This window comes from Tachypleus tridentatus, chromosome 8, assembly GCF_004210375.1.
Source record: "Tachypleus tridentatus isolate NWPU-2018 chromosome 8, ASM421037v1, whole genome shotgun sequence".
NCBI classification, from domain to species: domain Eukaryota; kingdom Metazoa; phylum Arthropoda; class Merostomata; order Xiphosura; family Limulidae; genus Tachypleus; species Tachypleus tridentatus.
This window is the reverse complement of record NC_134832.1, coordinates 68,737,459-68,760,043: the sequence shown is the minus strand read 5'-3', so window position 1 is coordinate 68,760,043 and position 22,585 is coordinate 68,737,459. Positions and strand designations below refer to the sequence as shown.

The following is a 22,585-nucleotide window of genomic DNA, read 5'->3' as shown; positions in this document are numbered from 1 at the left end:
TACCTATCCACGCAGTAATGAATGATGAGTCGACATAATATATTCATACACAAAATACAATAATCACTTAGACGATCAGGTTTAATTCAGTTTTCAATTCACACAATAAAATAAATGAATGTTATATTTCAAATTATTTTATTAAAGAGTTTATTGGTTTGAAGTGAAGACCAAAGGTTTGTGACGTTGTGAGTCCGCAGAGGTACCGCTGTGTCACCGAGTCATAAAACAGAACAAAATGTAAAGATCTATAATTTATTTTGACTTGACAATGAGCGTATGTTACCGAGCACAAGCTATAACATCATATAGTATCAGGATCTACATCCACTTACCACAGATATTGCATTTGCGGAAACATCATCTACATTCCATCTACCAGAAAAATTCCGTTTGGGGCAACAGCATCTACATTCCATTTACTGGAAACATTTCATTAGGAACAACAGGCTATACAACCACTTACTTCAAATATTTAATATGGAACAACAGAATCTACATCTACTTACTACTTGGTGGATTTGGAATATGAATATAATATAATTCTTCCTAATAATTCAAACATGTTGTAAAGTTATAAATAAATATAGAAGTTGATGGTTATTCAGATTTAAGATAAAACCATTGTAATATATTGTGTGTGTATTGGTACTCTTGTTTTAAAACAAGTCCAAATGGTTACCTCTCGATGTGGATTCCTTTACATGACGAGAGGAACTTGTAGGACCTTGAAGGGAAGAAGAGGATTCTATTGGTTGAGAGGCGTCGGAGGCACTGAAACACACCACTTTGGTTGTAAAGTCCTGTAGCTGGGTGAACTTGTGATGCTTTCCCTAAAGTCAGTCATGTGATCCTGTTGGGCAGAGGTAAACTGAGTACTGGTGTTGAACGTTCTCAACAGGTATTATGGGCAGTAAGTCTGATGCTAATGTTTGGGTATAACACTCACAAAACTATGGCATAGCGACACTGTCCTAGTTGGGTAGTGTCCATGGAGGGTGGGGTCAATGGGTAATGAATCATTCTGTATTCCTTGTGGATAATTAAAATAATGAACATCAAAATAAAATAAAATTCACGAGTAAACGATCAATTATAAGGACAAATGGCTCCCCTTTTCATTCAGAAGTAACCAAAGAGGCTGATTAGCTCTTCTGAGTTTGTCAAAAAGCTACAATATGAGGAGACCTCAGTTGAAATACCTTAAACACAAGATAGCACAGTCCTAATGAAATCAAAGTCCATTGGTGAGCGCTCTAATCACCAGGTCGTGATAAGTCTTAGTTGTAGATGAGTCTTAATCCAGTAACTAATATATCATTGGAAGTTACAAGTGGATAATAATCCAGTAACTCATGAAATATAGACTATAGCTTATGAATTATTACTTTATAAAAAGAATCAACAATATATTCAAATGAATAACATCCCAGTAACAGGTTACTAATAGACCAGTAATAGATGATTGGTTTGAATTTTGCTCAAAGCTATACAACGGCTATCTACGTTTCCATACCTAACTTAGCAGTGTGAGACTAGAGAGAAGGCAGCTAGTCATCACCACCCACCGCCAATTCTTGGGTTACTCTTTTACGTGGAATTTTAAGTGGGATTGATCATAACATTATAACGCCCCTACGGCTGAAAATGCGAACACGTTTGGTGCGACGGCGATTCAAACCCGCGACCTTTAGATTACGATTTAGAGTACCTTAACCACCTAACCATGCCGGTAACAGCTTAAACATGTATAGAGTAACTGATGAATCATCATTCAGGGACAACTGAAACATATAGGGTAACGGATGAATCATCACTTAGCGACAGCTGAAATATACAGTGTAACTGATAAATCATCAATCATTATCATTTGAAACATACAGAGTAACGGATGAATCATCACTTAGTAACAGCTGAAATATATAGAATAATGAATGAATCATCATTCAGTGACAACTGAAACATACAGGGTAACGGATAAATCATCTCTTAGTAACAGCTGAAATATACAGAGTAACGGATGAATCACCACTCAATGACAACTGAAACATACAGGGTAACGAATGAATCATCAGTCAGTAACGGTTGAAACATATAGAGTATCAGATGAATGATAAAATAATAAATCACAAATCGTTTTGAAAATAATGAGCCAATATTTGTCTCGAGAATACTAAAATTTTATAAAATGCAAGCTTATTTGCATTATAGATAACGAATAATTGTTTTGTTTATATTTAATACAAGTTTATTTCTATCGTTTCAAAAATATATTGTTTATCTTTAGTTTGACTGATCAAAAATGACGAGAAACAACACATACCTAGAGGAATGCGAATATAGGTTAATAGTAATGTGAAATAAAGTAAGTCTGAAGTGATGTGTGGCTATTGATGTGGGGCTTGATTGTGACTGAGGGCGAAAATAAATTTTGCCCGAAAATATCAAATAAACTTTTAAATTATATACATAAGATTTACAGTCGTTTGGAAAAACTGATGCCGGTAATTTTCACGCGGAATCTACTGCACTAATAGGTTAAAAAGGTGCAACTGAAAATGTCGTGTGTGGGTAATATATTGTTTTGAAAGGCATAATAAATTTGCAAATATAAGAGCTATAGATATGTACGGAGCTTTTGCAGAATATTATGAGTGATTTTTGCTCGAAAAACTGTTGGGGCGAGAATTTTGGGGCAATTTTCTCCATACCCCTCGCCTCCTACGTTTATGTGTGTAACAAATAAGATTTGCATCGAAAATATATATGCGACTCAAAACAGTGTATGTGTTTTCTTATAGCAAAACCACATCAGGCTATCTGCTGTGTTCCCCAAGAGGAACCAAATCCCTGATTCTAACGTTGTAAATCTGAAGAATTACCGCTGTCCCAGAGAGGGACGACTCAAAACTAGCTACTCTAGAACACCATACAAAAAACAATCGAGAACTTGTCTTATGAGGATGTGGAACACTTCTCGAAATACTTTATGGAGATAAATGTTTGGAATTGTCTCATAAATAGGTAGTGCAATAATATCTCTAGGCTGGACTTCAGCCTTTGATTCTATGAGACACATGAGTGAGATGCAACTCTGAGGTAATGATACGGTCATAACAATTTGTATCAATTGTTCAACTTAGTAGAAAAAGGAGCTATCCATCAGAGTTGATAGAGGATAATTTAAATGGGTAGTGTGTACCATTTGTACACTAAAATATACCATCACATGGCTCTGACAGATCTTCATTGACAAGTTCATATAAGGACTATCTGGAGAACCAATGAAGGATAACTTGAGTGTGAGAGATTTACTTACTCTAATAAAGTTAGTTTCTGCTTTGATAAGGTTTAAAGTAACAACTATGAACAGAAATCAAGAGATCAAACTTACAACAGCAGCTAGTGTGGTGGTACCTTAGACAAAATGTCCTACTGATTGAGTGTGAGCTAGGCCAAAGGTTAACTAACTACCCAAACGCCTGGTGTTGCAACACAACTCCATCAGTTTCCAGTGAGTAGGTGTAACTTTCATCGTTCTACTATGTTATGGTCTGTGTGGAATGAATGCTGGGTCACTTTAAAGTGAACTGTATGTGCCTTATCCTACAGAAAGGTAGACGAGACTATCAGTTTTGATCAACAACACAGCAAATACATTAGAATCAACATGAAGCAGTAGTTACTACTTTTTCAACTTCAGAAAGCTAGTTAAATCTAAGACCACTACATACTTGGGCGAAATTCATAAGACGGCTTGCACCTAAAGGTTTGTTGGCCAACTTAGCTTTTAAAGGGCTTGGTGATGATTAGTATGTTCCTGTGAGAATACAAGAGAGAGTGAGAACTGAACTGATGTTTCATGAGAAAGCCATCCATTGCTGACAAGGTCATGGATGTATAGAATGCATTAGTGTATGATATGGAGGGAATCACAATACCCACGTTTATACAAGTAGTGTTTCATGACTTACTACAAATGAGGTCCAATGCATTGGTACCTAGTAATGAATTGATACAGTCATCAACATATGAAGTGTACTGTTTACTGTCCAGAAATCAAGCAACATTAGCACATACAGTAATCTGTACAAGGAACCCAATGTGGTTCTGAAAGTATGGTTAGTTTGTTAATTCACTTTCCACTAACATATTGCACGGTGAATGAATTCGAGGTGATTGAAGCTAACAGTATTTCTCTTGTTGCCTCCATCATGTCTTATGATTATTTATATATTTGAATTTGCTGATTAGGAATTGTGCAAAAACTCTAGTTTTAACACTGTAACAGAAGCTCTGTGATTTGTTGGATAAATGTGCTGACGTATTTGAGAGATCAGATAACAACTGAGGTTAAATAAGAGTAACTCAGTGTCAGGTAGATACAATTGACACGTGTCTGACTGAAAACAGATAAATAGACTTCCTTGAATATTTGGATAAACCGGTGCTGATATATAGTCAATGTTAAAGTATGGAGCACGCAGTCTTGGGCATTTACAGTTGTGATTATTAGAAAGAAAGGGTCTGTGCCAGGTTTTGTTGTAAATGTAGTGTAATTGTAAATGGGAGAAAATTGTAACTTATGTTGACAGCCTTCAACTATCATAGATATTTAAATATCTGGACAAATTATAAGGAGCATGTTGGTTCAATAGTTTAAACTTTGAATTCAGATACTATATGACAAGAACAGACCTAAAACTTCTTTATCACTCAAAAATATTTTGTATAAAATTTGCATCATGCCATTCAGCTTTTGAACTGCACTTACCACTTTAGAACTTGAGTGAAGTGGTTGCAATGGGAGACAGTTCTTATGCATATTAAAGATATTTTGGTGTTTGGCTGCATGCTTAAGTCAGTTGATGAATGAAAACCTGATCACGTAATTCAGAGAGTAAGAGTGGCAGGTTTTAAGTTGAAACTAGTTAATGACGTACTTGTGTACATGGTGGTAGAATCGTTTGATTATATTATGAGTATAGAAGGAGTGGTCACTGACACTACAAAGACCACAGCTGTACAAGAATTATCTCAACTTATAAACAAGCAAGATACCCACAGTTTCTTTGGTCTTACGTTATACTAATGATGATTCGTGGGCAACTTTTCATAGATCACTGCAACATTATTAGTTCTCACTGAAGTAGAAATGTATTTTAGATAAAATGAGGAGAGCGAGCAAACATTCATGTTACTGAAACGTGCAGTGAAGGAGTTGTGATCTCTCTGAGAATGGTATATGAATCAGGTTGTTATGAAATTAAGTCGAACAGTCCTTGTTTTTTCTTTACTTATTTTTCTGTTATGCCAACTGAAGGAAGTGGTTTGTCTTTTGAGGAGTGGTGCAATTTTTGTTAGTTTGGCTACAAGAGTTACATCTGGTAAGATATTTATCATAGGTTGGTTTGAATGTGCGTTGATATATGTGGTGTGGTGACAACATAAATATTGATTAGAGAATATTAATCACTTTGATTAGAGAAACCTTACTTTATTTGAATTATGCCAGTGATTATTTATTTTGTGATATCAAAAATGTACTGAATTTAACAGTTTATAGTTGGTAGTACAATAGAGTACAGTAATTATCAAACATAGCTAGAACATAGCCAATGTTGCACAAGCCAGAGGCAGGCTGTCTTAAGTTTGCGACAATGTGTAATAATTACACGTGCATATGGCAATATATAAGTATATCTGTGGTCTTTTACACATGTGTGGATATTGTACAAAGTTACCTATAACTGTTGTATAACACGAACGAATCAATACATAAAGAGGGTCTCAGTGGATAACACTAATCTTGTAACAACAAAATAACTATTCAAGTTTCCATGCTGTGACTTTTAATGCTTTATATGTATTTTCACGAAATTTAGCACACTTTTAGTAGAAATTACAACTTATGCTATTGAATAACATCACACATAACAATGGTACTACTACGTCATGTATCGTTTATTTATTTAAATTGTGTATCTAAGAATACAGAATGTAACATTCAGAAAGCAGCGTCCTATAACTATTGTAATTTAACTGACTTTCTAGCTAAAGCATAAGATTCTTTAACCAATTCTCTAAGCTTAACACTGCAAGGTAAACATTCAAACTGAAGCAGAAATTAAAAGTACTTTGTACTGAGAACAATGTAACATTATACGTCATTTAATGGATTAAGATTTTGTCTTTATGTCGGTTGTTGGCAATTTGTGAAAGAGACGATGAAATAGGTGGGCGTGGCAGGTGTATCTGACTTTCTTGTTTGTGTCTCAGTAAATTAAGAAGATTGAAAGATATAAAATTAGAATTTGTTTTAGTAATATTTCTATTATGATAAGTAATTCACGTTAAATTCCATACTTCAGTGAGAGTTGATAAGTAAATTGGAGAAGTTAAAGACCCAGAGAACAAATTTCATGCAACAGTTCGCCGGTAGGATAGCAGTAATTATTCGGATTTACAACGCTAAAATCAGGGTTTTGATTCACCTTGAGGGACACAGACGATAGCCAGATGTGGCTTTGCTATAAGAAAATACATATATACTTATACAAGGGAAGCTTGAGAATTTATTTATTTTAAAACTAAGAAAGTAAAACTTATATGATATTACATTTTAATTTCTTAACTACATTTCGACACCAAGTTCGGGCCTGGCATGGCCTAGCGCGTTAAGACGTGCGCTTCGTAATCTGAGGGTCGCGGGTTCGCGCCCGAGTCGCGCCAAACATGCTCGCCCTGTCAGCCGTGGGGGCGTTATAATGTGACGGTCAATCCCACTATTCGTTGGTAAAAGAGTAGCCCAAGAGTTGGCGGTGGATGGTGATGACTAGCTGCCTTCCCTCTAGTCTTACACTACTAAATTAGGGACGGCTAGCACAGATAGCCCTCGAGTAGCTTTGTGCGAAATTCAAAACAAACAAACAGACACCAAGTTTATTCATATGCATTTAATATAAAGTAGTGTAATTAAATTTTTGAACGTAACTCTGTAAATGTTCATGGCATATGTACTTTTACCTATTCAGAGCAAGAATGTTAACAATTTCATCTGAATGTTAAGAATTTGAAAAGTATATTTGTCATTACTTACCAGTAGAGAATTATTTCAGGATATTGCGAGAGTGTTATTTTCACTGACGCGAATGATAAAATATTTTAATATTGACATTGAAATATTCGGCAGGGACTGAATTTTGATAGAAAAATGACAGTAAAGGAAATACTCAGACTATATCAGGGGGGAGGTGGGAACACATTTTATGTTTTGAGTGACAATAACGGGAGATAGTTTGATTGGATCAAATCAAAATATTTATGAATAGGTGAATCAAAATACATTTGACCTCACATTTTAATCCTGATTCTTAAAATTTAAAATCAAGCAATTAACCCTTCTGACTCTCTTGTTTTCTGAATTAGTCAATTATGTTTGTCTTTCATTCTGTTTGTACTGAATATTTTCGTTTCTATGCTTTTAAAGAAGAAACTTATAAAATAATATACTCTTTAATAAGATAAACTACCTGAAACCCTTCACAACGATTCTAAGACATCAGGTTTGACCTGGCAGACCCCGTTGATGAGGACCCAACTACTATTGAATTACCATCAATCTTTACCATGCTAATTGAGTCTACCTGTGGCTGTACCTCACAATTTAATTTCTAAAGTTTTGCAAATGTCCATAGGTATATCAAAAGACATTTACATTGGCAGTGATGAAGTTACCTCACACAAGTAGTTTTATATCAATCACAGTGGCAACTAAGATTGAAACTCCTGACAACCCTACCAGTCATTATCACTATATTTATCTACCTGAAACTACAATGTTAGGATGAGACTGAGACATGTTTAAAAGCATGGGCCCTATACATCAGGAAAGAAGGCTAGTTGCACAAATTGTTAGAACAACTGCCCTAGCTATAGGAAGATACCTAGTTGCAGTCCTGTGAAATCAGTGTATCTGATAATATCACAATGTAAGAGCCTGCAACTTTTAATCATACGATTTGTAAACTCACACAGTCAGCATCAACTTCATCCAAAGATCCAGTAGATGTACGTTTCATAAAAAAACAGCGAAGAAAATTATAAAATATTTATGTTTGAATGTTAACCTATACTTAGACAGTAAACTGACAGAGAATACAAGTAATGCGTATAATCACACGATCTGTTCCTCGTAACACTAAATTATTGGAGGGGTCGTAAACTTTTAAAAAGGACTCTGTACATAAAATTGTGTATTTAATATTTTGTTTTAAATGTTTGTTTACTTGAGGAAGCTTTTCATTACATCATGATGATGCAATATCTAGAAGTTTGGTGTAGTAAGCAAAAAAGATTAATGATATAACAAGGTCAGGGAAAATTAGTTAGTCAATCAGTAAATTATTCAATTTATCACTGAGGGCAAAAGGAATAGTACACAATTCGGCAGTGAACATAAAAACTGCAGAGGGAATTCTGTGTGCAACCACCAAACCACATGGTAGAGCCCACAGAGTCGCTTGATTTCAAACCATCAGTATAAATAGTAATGGAAGGATGGTTTGAAAGAATTTGGCAAATAGAAGACGGTATTTCCAATCAAGACTTCTTCAGATGACCAAAAGAAAAGCCACATTTGGAGATGGTAATAAGCCATGGTGGGATGGACTGACCAGTGGAGACAGCAACGTCATCTAAGGACAAACCAAATTCTGCCAACTGTACCTGGATATAAAGGCCAAAAGAAACAATGGCATACCATCTATTATGAACAAAACATGGACTACTGAGGAAGAAAAACACAGTCGCAAGTGGAATGCTGTTGTATGAATCGAAGATTTGAAGTATACAGTAAAGATATTTGCAAACGGCAGAGGTGTAGAGAAGATTCATGAGACTCAGTGTACATACTCTGGACTGGAGAAGAACAGAAGCGTCTTGATGGTAGCAGGTGAACGTGGTGAGATGAATGTCAAAAATTGGGCATTGGTCCGCAGCGTAATTAGGAACTGCTAACGCAGATAGCCCTGGAGTAGCTTTGCGCGAAATTCAAAACAAAACAAACAAATAACCAGTTAAAACTCATAAATTCCCACAACAGTTTAACAATGACTGCAACGGGATGTTGTTGCTTTTTTTCGTCAAAATATAAATAAATAAACAAATAAAAACCTTTTCCTGTCTCGTGATGTGCGTTTTAAAATCAATAGCTTCTAAACTTACAACAGAGTCAAGGAGAGCGTTAAAGTTAATTTATTCTTAACAACACTGTCATATCACACGAACGTAAGAATCATTTTAACAATGATCGAAAATTATAATAATACAAATTACAGCTTTTACAGTAAGGAAGAACATATTTATAAAATAAGCACAATGTTTAAATCACTGGTGAAATGGTTGGTTGATCTCCTACCGGGAGAGCGAAAAGTCTTCGAATTTACAACGCTAAACACAGGAATTCGATTCCTCTCGGTTGACAGACCAACTAGCTCATTGTGATTTTGCTATAAGAAAAACACATACACTGGTGAAATGATTCTCAAGTTTTCAAAAATGATCACACCAGTGATCGAAACGTTGTGCTTGTTTCAAGAATATTCTTCCTTACTGTAAAGGCTGTAAGGTTCAATAAGATAATATTCGTAATCAGTAAATAAGCTCAAAACAAAAGTATTAATGATCTACAACTTACTACAATAGCATGAAAGTCTTTAATAAAAACTTGTTATGAGTTACGATAAAAACCACAGTATTTACTTATAATTTTAAAATGGATAGCTTGTTGGCCTGGCATGGCCAAGTACGTAAGGCGTGCGAGTCGTAATCCGAGGGTCGCGGGTTCGAGCCCGCGTCGCGCTAAACATGCTTACCCTGTCAGCCGTGGGGGCGTTATAATGTGACGGTCAATCCCACTATTCGTTGGTAAAAGAGTAGCCCAAGAGTTGGCGGTGGATGGTGATGACTAGCTGCCTTCACTCTAGTCTTACACTGCTAAATTAGGGACGGCTAGCACAGATAGCCTTCGAGTAGTTTTGTGCGAAATTTCAAAAACAAACAAACAGCTTGTTTGCAGTTAAGCACAAAGCTACACAATAGTCTATCTGTGCTCTGCTTACCACTGATATCGAAATCGGGTTTCTATCGTTTTAAGTCTACATACATACCACTAGGTTTCTTCAAAATGTTTTTGTTTTTGCGCAAACCTAGATGAGGGCTATGTGCGCTAGACACCACTAATTTAGGAACGTAGAATCAGAGGGAAGGAAGGTAGTCATCACCGCCCACTGCAAATTCTTGAAATGCTCTATTACCAATAAATAGTGGGATTGACCGTCACATTATAACGCTCCAATAGCTGAAATGGCGAACACGTTAGGACGAGAATGGATTCGAACCAGCGATCCTCAGGTTACGAGACGAGAGTTGTTTGTAGTATAATTCATTAATGAAATATTTATTTTCCTTTGTTGGCTTATTGTGTACACAATATACTGCTACTCTTGGAGAAATCTAATGAACACACTTTGTTAACATACTTTTGCAAGAGCGATGCTGGCTTTGTAAACTGTTTCTTGCAAGTCATTTAAACATGTGTATGGGAATATTCAATTTTTGACGCATTAATGAGCTTTGAGTATGTGTTTTATTACATGGCGTATTATACTTTATCTCAGACGAGTCTCAGATTTATTGTGTTATGACAGTTATGATATGTTATGTGTTATGATATGGTTTCAAATAGTCAGAAATTGTAATTTAAATTTAGAAGTTAATTGAATGTCAATGTGTATCAAATTTATGATATTTGTTAAAGAATGATACACACAATTTTCTTTCTCAACACAAATTTATTATACACACAAATCACACATTGTTGACATTTACACCACAGAATCTACAAATATAAAGTACAGGTAGGACAAGCACAACACACATTTAACAATATACATGTATTTCTATAAACATAAAAAATAACAGATATTAAAATGAACATAAAAACATAAAAAGTAACAGATATTAAAACATAAAACATAAAAAATAACAAATATTAAAATGAACATAAAGAATAACAGATATTAAATTAAACATAAAAACATAAAAAAATCGGTGACACTTGGAGAGATAAAACGTTGTTACTCGTCTCCCAGTTTCAGGAAAGGATGCTGTGTGTAAAATAAAAATATTTATTCAGAAAATATGTTTTTTCTACATTATACCCATTTTTGTAAATTAGTCTCTGTACATTATAAGTTTAATATATTTTTCAGTGTACAGCACTCTAATGACATGCTGGCAAATTAAGAGTAAATAATTCCATATATTGAACTTCAAATTTTTACAAACACAATTTACACTAAAAACGTCAAGTTGGACTGAAATACAACTAAACCATTCTTAGCATTGATGAAATCTTCGATGCTTGAAAAAAGGAAAAAGTTTAAGTTTTATAAGTCTGTAAATCCAACGAAAACTATACAAGAATCATTAAGAATTTATTTTCAACCGTTCCTCTGTAAGCACGTCTCAGATTTGAATTCTACTGATAGAAAATGTTGCACATACTTTATCATAAAGAGCATTAAAAAATTGGAAAAATAAAAGTTACAACACATCAGCAGCCCTACAAGTATTTCTATAACTTCTTGAACAATTCCCAATTGTATAAAAATATATGACATGCTATAGAACTTTCCTTACTTTGGCATGAGAGTTCAACTCTAAGCAGCAATAAAGAAGAAAAACAAAATCAACAAGGTTCTTCTAATTCCTTTCCTCAAACCATTAAAGAAATGAATTTTTACATGAATTGCTTAAACAAATATTTACACTATTTATAAACATTTTCAAAAATAAATATTTGTTTTCCAATGGGAGTTTAATGTACATGCATTTTTAGTAGATTTGTTTAGTTTTCTCTCACTCATGCATCAAAGAAAGTATTCAAAAATATGGAATGATCTTATATTCTTTATCATGTTAAAATGTGCACAGATATGTATAAATGGTCTTTTTTTTAAAGAATTTACATAACCCACTAACGCAGTTATTATTATTTCTATTTACAATGCATAATACTGCAGTGAGTCATTTATTTATTTTTGAATTTAAAACATTTGCTATTGCAAAATTTATAGAAATACAACAAACGGGTAAATAACTCTTACCACTATACAACAAATTGTATCTTATTAAACTCATACACATAAATATAAAACAGTTATTAATATCCTTCTTCACTGGAATAGTATTTTTGTATTTATATAAGTTGTTTATGCATGTACACCATGTGTATGTATGAATGATGGCAAGGAAAAATGTTAACACTCAACAACTTTTTGTCATGACTAATATGTATAGAGAACTACCTATTAAATGAACTGTACAAAATAAAGTAAAAATCAAGTGTTTTCTATCAATGGTTAATGCATTAAAATTTAAAGTATCTGAAAATGAACTTCAACAAAACCGAGTTGTGTAATGTTAAAATTTTTATCATAGAAACATTACTATTCAGTTCAAACACTTCTCCCAGTTACAAATCAATTAAAATAAATTGGAATGGCTGGATTTAAATGCAGTTAAAAAATTTTATGGGTGAAAATATTTACATTCATCAGGGATGTAAAAATTATTCCATTTTTTCACCAGTAAAAGATGATATTGTATGGAATTTACGAATATTACAAAATAAACATTAATTAATTATGAGGTGGTATCTTAAATTGAAGCTCCCATTCTGTTAGATGAACAGCCAAGCATAACAGTGAACTTTTACACTTACTGATATTGTTTGTTATTGTGTACATTAGGATGTTAGGTTCAAAGTAGAACAAAATATCCTAGTAAAATAACAGTAATTTATACCATACCTTTAAAAGTTCAGAAGCAGTGCATCTCTTACTTGCATCAACTTCTAAACATTTGTTCAGAAAATTCTTAAAAACTGGAGACAAATCTTTTTTTTGTATGATCAATGGTGTTCCAATTTTAGTAATGAGATGATATACCTGAAAAAGAGTGTGTGACTTGATGAATAACCTAACTTAACTGTTTAAAATAATTCTGATACCAAAACGTTATGTATATATATAATGAAATATATACACGTATATATATATATATTAAACATTTTAACCAATACTGTTAGTGACACTGGCATTAAATAGTTTGGACAATCCTCCTTAGCTATGTCTAAATGGCTCCAAAAGTATAACTATAAGGTAGATGAACATTACTGATAAATTATTGAACATGTTACTGTTTAATTATTGAGAGTTATCAGTATGGTGGTGATAGTATTACAAAACGTTGAAGAATTAAATGTTCGTTACTTTATAAACATTTGTCAAATGTTCATACTTGTTGCCATTGTTGTGCTGTTCATCATTATGTTTAATACATCTGTATGTATAAATATTATACAAAGCCTTATTTATCCCTTTATTATAGCTGTTCCCTACAGTTGCTGGAAGACATTGTGGCCAAAGTATACAATTGTGTTTTCAAGTGAAAAGAATGTGTTTTAAGAATCCTGGTATTGTGAAACAATGGTAGTTTATATGAGGAACATTAATGTAGGAACATTTGTGTTTACTAAAATAAGGTATTAATGCACCCAAATTCTTAAAATATCTTGAAATTGCTGATGAAAGACTAATTGTATCCACAGGAAGACTCAATTAGATGTATCAAACAAATTTTGTTCAAATGCTTTAACTTTCTTTGTCCAATTCAGTGGTTTTATAACATTTAAAACCTAAACAACCTGTAAAAAAAAAAAAGAGAAACAGGAGAAATTCAAATAAAATGAAAAATGAAATTCAATCTTTTCTTACTCCTTGGCTGTAAGTATTGACTAGCAACACTTACCATGAACTCTTTCTGACCATAGTAAGGTGGTTCACCTTGAACCATCTCTATGGCTGTAATTCCCAGTGACCAAATATCTGCTTTTGGCCCATATCTGTTTCCCTTTACTACTTCTGGGGCCATCCAATTGGGAGTACCACATCTACTTCTCCTGTTATTTCGGTCTCGGGTGAGTTTGGCAGATATCCCAAAGTCGGCTGCATAGTGGAAAGAAATTTATCATTTGAGAGAAATGACTTGTAAAGAATTTTTAGGCAACCTCAAAAATTAACTTAAAGCATATTAAAACTTGTTACACTTTTATAGTCAGTTAAATATGACCAACTTAGCTAACAAAAGATTAAGGTTTTAAAAAGTCATTTAACTTTATCTAGCCAAGTATATAATATCCCTTTTATGAGAACACATGACAAGATTAACTTTGCATTATTTTTGTTCAATCTCCCCCTATCAAATCACCTACGTAACAAAACCATCTTTATAATGTTCAGACATAATTTATAACAAAATAAAATCACTATCATTCATTATAAATAAATTAATAAAATAAATATTCAGTGGTTAACTCTAATCTATTCTGCTCCTATTGTAAAATAGAAATATTTAATCATTGAAATGCACAATTAAATTTTGCAAACATACAAAACATTGCTACAAATCTGTCCTTTTTGTATACATTTATTACTTGTTCCATAATAAAAAGTATGTAATAAAATGTTATTTTTAAGTTGCTGGTGTTAAAAAAAGCAAAATCCAACTGGATAAACAATTTTCAAACTAGTAATTATTTTATATATAATTCTGAAAAAGCCTGGAAATTAAATATGTTTGGCCTGGCATGGTCAGGTGGTTGAGTCACTCAACTTGTAATCTGAAGGTCGTAGGTTCACATCTCCGTCACACTAAACATTATAACGCCCAACCCCACTATTCGTTTGTGAGAGAGTAACCCAAGAGTTGGCAGTGTGTGGTTGTGACTAGCTGCCTTCCCTGTAGTCTTACACTGCTAGATTAAGGGCGGATAGCGCAAATAGCCCTCGTGTAGCTTTGCGAGAAATTCAAAAACAAACCAAATATGTGTATGTAATGGATGTTTAAAGAGAAAATTTAAATTATGAAATAAGGATGATAGAAATGTTGTTCTTTAATATGAATTAGTCATCTGGTAATTGTATAATTAAGGGTTATTTTGCAAAACAAATGTTACACTTTGAGGATGACACATTGATATATGTCAGAATACGTTAAGTGTAAGAGACAAGTTTTAAAGTCTCATTGGGGTTTTACTGACTTTAATCATGTATATTAAGTTATTTGTACTTTTGATATTGGCATATGGTTGTATTTTTGCAAATAAGCATATGTAAAAGCCTAGCTTTTACATCAAGTTATACTGATTAATGGCACAATACATAGCTATGTCATGTAGTTGGTTTTATTTCGTTTTATATTGGACGTTTACCAAAAAATAATTTAATCAAGAGTAAACAATATTCAATGCTTTACATAGCTAGAAAATATATTCCAATAATATTTAAGGATTTGATATTAAAAAAAATATGAAGAAATAAACAACCACAACTTAATACAAAAATATCAAATATTACAACTATTTAAGAAAAATAAGAGGAAAACGCGGATATAATAATTTAAAAATTAATTAGGAAGATACATAAGATTATAACTGTAAGTATATTGTAATGAACATAGGAATATGGAACAATTATACGATTGGAGCCCAATAAACAGTTTATTCAGTAACAGAACTCATTATTTTGACTGGATTTCAAGAGACATAAGTTTACATCAAACACTATCTACACATGTAATAAAATAATTTAAATTTTGCAATCTAAATATTGTAAGCCACTAAAATGTTGTATAAGTTAAACATTATTATAAAAAATTTCACTATAGATGTTGTGTCTTCTCTATTTATTTCTTAATTTGTTAACTGTGGCTGAAAACCAGAGGTGTGTAAAACATACACCCAAAATGTATATTTTTTTACATTCTGATCTTCAGTAAACAAAAGAGGAATGTGAAAGAGAAAAAAAAAACCCATCCACAATTAGCTTGTTTTTCTAACAGCAAAAGCTTGAAAAATTAAAGTTTAGACAGACAGACTTTAAAAACAATTTCTATATTTGTTCTGTGTTTGCTATGTTTATATAACTGGCTTATAATACCTTGAAAGAAATATTACCTTTTATTAATATATATAAATACATAAGTATATATACATGTACACACATAAATATTTTTGCTTTTTCAAAAATAAAACATCACTTTAACTAGATTGTTTTCAACTGGCAAACACTAGCAAAACCTTCTGTTTTTAATGAAACTACAAGGCTGATGCATTGTCAACTAATCTATGCTTAAAGGAAATTTTATTACAAACAAGCTACAATATTTGGAACTGCATTTTTCACAAAGGCATATGTCTAAAAACTTACCTAATTTTACCTCACCACCTGTTCCAAGTAAGATATTGTCACTTTTGACATCTCTGTGTATAACATGATTAAGGTGAAGGTACTCTAATCCCTGAAGAACCTAAATGAAATATGAATTTATTTCAACTATTAATATTTTAATAAACAAATATCAGATATTTGAAACTTTATATGGAGACAAGAGTACAAATTCTGAGTGAAAGAAGAAAATATTAAAGCTATTTATTTTGATAACTAGGAAAAGTATTTGGCTTCACACAAGTTATTATGTTGATATATTAGTTGTTTTCTCATGCCCTGACATTAAAAAAACATGGGCTTTATAGATTGAGACCAACAACCTTGAGGGATTGCCTCTGTGCAGTTTTAATCTTAAATTGTTTCTGAATTAAGGTATTTTCTGTTATATCATGAATACTTTTAATAGAAAACACATATCTTTAATGAATGGAGACGATAAATTAAGAAATAAACAAATATTTTCCCAATTCTGTCATTTATACATGTCATGTTATATTTCCTATACACAGGCTGACAACAATATCAGACTATACTTTTTTAGCCAAGTAACATGACATAAAAGCCATTGCTGGAAAGCATTGTTATCAAAGTGCACTAGCTTCCCTATATATTACATGTTCTTATACAAACTAAGGTACCCAGCTTTGCACAAGTTATTACGTTTATATATTCTACACTACAGATTGGCCATTGTTCCATGGCATGTGGGCTTCAACTCATAATGAAATGGTAAAGACTCAAGTCTGCCTATGCTACATTATTATGTCAGTGTGTATGTATTCTGAGCCCATTCTAACACGAAAGTATACCCTATATATCTTTCTTGCTAAACAGCACAACATAAATACCACTGTTTGAGCCCATTGTTATCAAAATGTATTAACTTTTCTATAAATTAGAAGTTGTCATATAGGAAAATACTTTTCTGTGTAGTTCCACTAGTTTACCTCATTAAAAATATGCACAAGAATAATTAATAACAAGATGCACACCCTCAGGGTTCCATTAATATGGGTGCAAAAGCTGAGTCTCTGTGCTCTTTCTTCTTGGAGATACAGAGTTACATACACAGAGACAAACCTTTTTATTATTATATATAAACAAAGTTATCAGTGGAATGTATATTACTTACATAACATAATGGTAGATTTTACGTTTCCACTTGTTCTTGAAAGACTAAACCATTGCCTGCAGTAGTATCTAAATTACGTGTTCTTCACAACCTTAACTAGTTTTTGTTTTGTTTTTACTTTGTGCAAAATTAATTCTAAGATTGTAATGTTTTAACCTATTTTCAGACTGAACCATTTTTTAAGTCTTTCTGGTATTTATTTCTTTAGAATATACTATGCACTTAATATCAAAGGTTTACGTTTTAACGTGGTTCAGACTGATATTTAGTACAGTTAAAACTTGCCAACGGTAAATTTAGAAAAAACAATTGCAGACTTGTTGAAGATGTGTTTCCATATAATGCACTGGAGGTGAAACTTCTTGTAAGTTCAAATAACTTCACGGAGTTTATACTATGATAACCTCATCAATTTTAGATGGAATTACACTATTACCAGCTGAAATATTATTTAAATTGTTCTTTATCACTGTAGAAATGAAAGTTTATGGAAGTATCAATTTTTTGCAACATAGTTCATTAGAGTTTTTGCAAGGAAATAGAATAATTATTCAACAGACTTAAGTAACACACAATTATCGGATCTCTTCTGTAGAACACGTCAATTAACAACAATCAATCTCACATACTTTTCTACAAACTTTTGAAATTTCCTTTTCTTTCATGGAAGTTTTTGTTACAACATCTGTTAGTGATCCACCGGACAAATACTCCATTACAATCTATACAAAGGAATTTAAAATTTCACTTACATTTTGTTCTTTACTAAAATCATACATACTAGTAACACAAGATAATTTTTACTTCCTGATTTAGGATTCTGTCAGTAATGACATTTCTAACAAATACTCATACCAAAATTCTTCCAAAAATTTATTCATGAAGTTGGAAAAAAGTAACAATAGTTCTTTAGTATTCTTTAAAAGATAGATTTGTATTATATATTTGTTTGTTTGTTTTGGAATTTCGCACAAAGCTACTCGAGGGCTATCTGTGCTAGCCGTCCCTAATTTTGCAGTGTAAGACTAGAGGGAAGGCAGCTAGTCATCACCACCCACCGCCAACTCTTGGGCTACTCTTTTACCAACGAATAGTGGGATTGACCGTAACATTATACGGCCCCACGGCTGGGAGGGCGAGCATGTTTAGCGCGACGCGTGCGCGAACCCGCGACCCTCGGATTACGAGTCGCACGCCTTACGCGCTTGGCCATGCCAGGCCAGTATTATATATAAAGCTATGTGGTTCACAGAAGATAAATATATTAAATTCAGGTTTAAGGGTGTTGAACTAGCAAAGAATACTTTTCTACCTCTTTGTTAACTTTTTCTATTTGTAATTTTCATTTTTCAATACATTCTTTTATATAATTGGTGACTAAATCTGTGATCTGGTTCCTAACAGTTATAAAAAAATTAAGTAAGATCGTATTTTGTGTAAAAAATTGATTACTTAATGGTTATAGCTTTTCCTAATACACTGTATCATGTAAGCTGCTAATAATTCAACAAACTCAACTTTTCCTGTATTAAACAGTTTGAACAACCATACATAAAACTACGTTCACCTAACCTACAGGGAAGATGAACAAAGCAATGGTACAAACTAAAATGTTACAGATAAACCTTATGCTGGTGAGTTTTTTGTTTTTTTTTTGGAATTTCGCACAAAGCTACTCGAGGGCTATCTGTGCTAGCCGTTCCTAATTTAGTAGTGTAAGACTAGAGGGAAGGCAGCTAGTCATCACCACCCACCGCCAACTCTTGGACTACTCTTTTACCAACGAATAGTGGGATTGACCGTCACATTATAACGCCCCCACGGCTGAGAGGGCGAGCATGTTTGGCGCGACTCGGGCGTGAACCCGCAACCCTCGGATTACGAAGCGCACGCCTTAACGCGCTAGGCCATGCCAGGCCCTATGCTGGTGAGAGATAATGTACTGGTAGGAACACATTATGCAAGTATAAAGTTATTCTAAATATATATACATATATGGAATGAATTAAAAATTATTGTAACTGAAGCAGATGTGTCTCCAACTCACAATCCTTCCTCTAAAACTATTTATAATCACAATTAAGAAAAAATCAGATCTGTGAAAGTGGCATACGAAACGTTTCTTAAATTTGTCATGTTGCTCAATATAAACAAATTAATTTAATAAAGACAGTATCTCAACCCATACATTATAACATGTCAAATTATAAATAAAATAAAGTAATATGTAACACTATGAACACTTACCCAGAGTTCTTCACCTACAAGATAGGTGTCAATGTAGTTTACTATATTTTGGTGTTTGTGTTCCCTTAATCTAAGAATTTCAATGATGTACAGTTCAATTTTACTTTCACGAGATAAGTTTATTTGCTTGATAGCAACTGTTCTACCAGTGCCAATTTCTGACGCTTTATAAATAATTCCTGAAGCGCTGAAACAATAAAAAACATTATAATCTGTGGTGTGCTGGTTACCTGATACAAAGACATCACTGTATTCTTGTAATAAAATTATTATGCCTTTACATGTTTCTAGCCTTATATTTTTGTAAGGTCGTAATACTGTATATTTACACTATTATACAGTATTTCTGTTCTCCTGTTACATTCAAGATACATCCATTATGTAATGTTAGTTTTGAATCTTTAATTTTGTAATTCAGATAAGCCTACCTGCATAAATTAATTCTTTTTTTCTTATGAATGCATGCTTTTAAGCATAACAATGCTAATGACACATGGCTTACTTTGCTCAATATACGTTGTAACCCTTTCTATGGTGTAATTTTATTCTTCGTAATCTCCCAATTTCCTCTTTTACATCGAAATATCCAATAATTTATAACACTTTCTGAACTATGAGACTATGTTCGCTGGGACAAGTTATTTTTAATGCAAAGTTTTGTTGATGTAAAATATACTAGCTGTATTTGGATAAGATGAATCACACTGCCCACTTGTAACTAATTTTTTTTCCTTGATAGATCATAATGTGGCAAGGTGTTTCTAATGTTGAATATTTGTATATTTTCTAAGTTAAATCATATTTTCAATACCAATGGGTTTACCAGCCTGTCCTTTGCATCACATATAGTGGTTTGTTTGTTTTTAAACTGAATTTCGCACAAAGTTATTCGAGGGCTATCTGTGCTAGCTGTCCCTAATTTAGCAGTGTAAGACTAGAGGGAAGGCAGCTAGTCATCACCACCCAACGCCACCTCTTGAGCTACTCTTTTACCAACGAATAGCGGCTAGCTCAGATAGCCCTGGAGTAGCTATGCGAGAAATTCAAAACAAACAAACTTAAAACTTTGTGGAAGGTTGGAAAAGAATGATATTGCAATTTGTTTTTGCGCCAGCCGTCTCTAATTTAGCATTTGTTTTGGAATTTCGCACAAAGCTACTCGAGGGCTATCTGTGCTAGCCGTCCCTAATTTAGCAGTGTAAGACAAGAGGGAAGGCAGCTAGTCATCACCACCCACCGCCAACTCTTGGGCTACTCTTTTACCAACGAAAAGTGGGACTGACCGTCACATTATAACGCCCCCACGGCTGAAAGAACGGACATGTTTGAAGCGACGGGGATTCGAACTTGCGACCCTGGGATTACGAGTGGAATGCCAAAGTTTTAAGCATTCGTACTTTGGACTCAGACTTCGGTCCAACTCCAATACAAAACATCAAACCTGAATTCAAATATTAATAATTGTAATTACCCTATTCAATTACCATACTTTTCTTTAAATTTATACGAATAAAAGCTGATGAGGTATATATTATTTTTTTAAACTTACCCATAACCAATTTTTCTAAAATTGGTATATTTCGTATACGGATCTTCCATTGACACTCGAGTTTTAAACTTTTGTAGAAAGTCTTCATACGTCATATTGTTACTGATTCTGAGATCTTTTGTTTCAAATCCAAAAGATGAGCAAGTATTTAATGCCCCCTCTTTTTCAACAGGTTTTGCACACTGGTAATGAAATGCAATCATTAATATTACAACTATGAAGTAATAATTCTAACTCAATGATATACGTATATTTAGAAAGTAACTGAAAATTCAATGCTCTGACACAAGTGATGTAAACAAAGAGCAGCTTTTGAATTATGTAATCACAAGACTGAAAAATAAACAAAATCCTTTATAGAATGCTCTAAATTATACCATTAAAGTTATGAACCACCTTGAGGTTATACAATTTAACTTGTAATATAATTCATTATAAAATATGTCATTTGTATTGCACAGGTGTAAAAGATAAAGCAAACATTAATGCTTGTGTAACAATACTGATATCAAAAGAAAACAGACTGGATATTTCTTACGGTGTTTCTAATTAAACGACTCCTGACGAAATGGATGAGAGTTTTTGAATTTGTATCATCCCTCTCAGTGGACACAACATTTTTCTCAATTTGTTCTTCCTATAAAAAAATACCCATGTTTGAATAAAAGTTGTTATCTTCCATAAACAATTTTTTACACATTGTTAAATGTAGAAAATACTGTAAAACACTATCTGTAAGTCTCAGAGTTATTTTAATCTTCTAATAAGGTACTTTCCTCCTCTCACAAAATTAGCTTTTCCTGTTTTGTTCTCCCTCCATAGACGATTTTTTTATAACGCATTCCACAAGCCTTTTGCACCCACCTATTGGAATCAGGGCCGTCGAGAGCCATTACGGGCCCCAGGACAGCAAGCATTAAGGCCCCCTTCCACAAACAGCTGGCAAAGCATTATATACAAGCTGTCCTCCTGGGCCTCTAGACACCCGGACCCAGGGGCACTGGCCCCCCTGACCCCCCTCTCGTCGGGCCTGATTGAAATCATAGATTTCAACAAATCTCCCACGCAAATCATCATGCGTCATCTTTCCACCAATAGGAATACACAACCGTCACGTTACGCATGCATCTCTCTCTTATGTGCCACTATCGAAACATAATTTTTTTTTGGTAATGATGAAGTTTAGACATTTTTCTTTTTGTTCAAGTTCTGCTTAGAGTGGTTGACGTTAGTGTAACTTACTATTTATTTCAAGAAATTTCCGCTTTGACTTTGAAAAAATTTATTTACTCGTGTTTTAAT

The 22,585-nt window shown here is 33.3% G+C and overlaps 1 protein-coding gene across 1 annotated transcript; it reads right to left on the bottom strand.

Moving 5' to 3' along the window:
* Positions 1–11,354: 11,354 nt before the first annotated feature.
* LOC143223926 (serine/threonine-protein kinase PAK 3-like) lies at positions 11,355–22,367 on the bottom strand. Its single transcript, XM_076452399.1, has 9 exons — positions 22,221–22,367; positions 21,822–21,920; positions 21,284–21,465; positions 19,735–19,921; positions 18,117–18,209; positions 16,335–16,434; positions 13,876–14,072; positions 12,871–13,013; positions 11,355–11,424 (listed from the first exon to the last, which is right to left on the bottom strand). The coding sequence occupies exons 1-9, from the start codon at positions 22,365–22,367 to the stop codon at positions 11,355–11,357; spliced, it is 1,218 nt and encodes a 405-aa protein (XP_076308514.1).
* Between the last annotated feature and the right edge of the window lie 218 nt (positions 22,368–22,585).

Bases quoted from the DNA above. Each gene is read 5' to 3' on its own strand.
- LOC143223926 (XM_076452399.1), bottom strand. From the start codon at position 22,367: ATGACGCATGATGATTTGCGTGGGAGATTTGTTGAAATCTATGATTTC. The intron at 16,435-18,116 runs GTATGTGAGATT...TATTTCATTTAG, and splicing joins TTTCAAAAGTTTGTAGAAAA to GTTCTTCAGGGATTAGAGTA. The intron at 11,425-12,870 runs GTATAAATTACT...CCTTTTTTCAAG, and splicing joins TCTGAACTTTTAAAGGTATG to CATCGAAGATTTCATCAATG.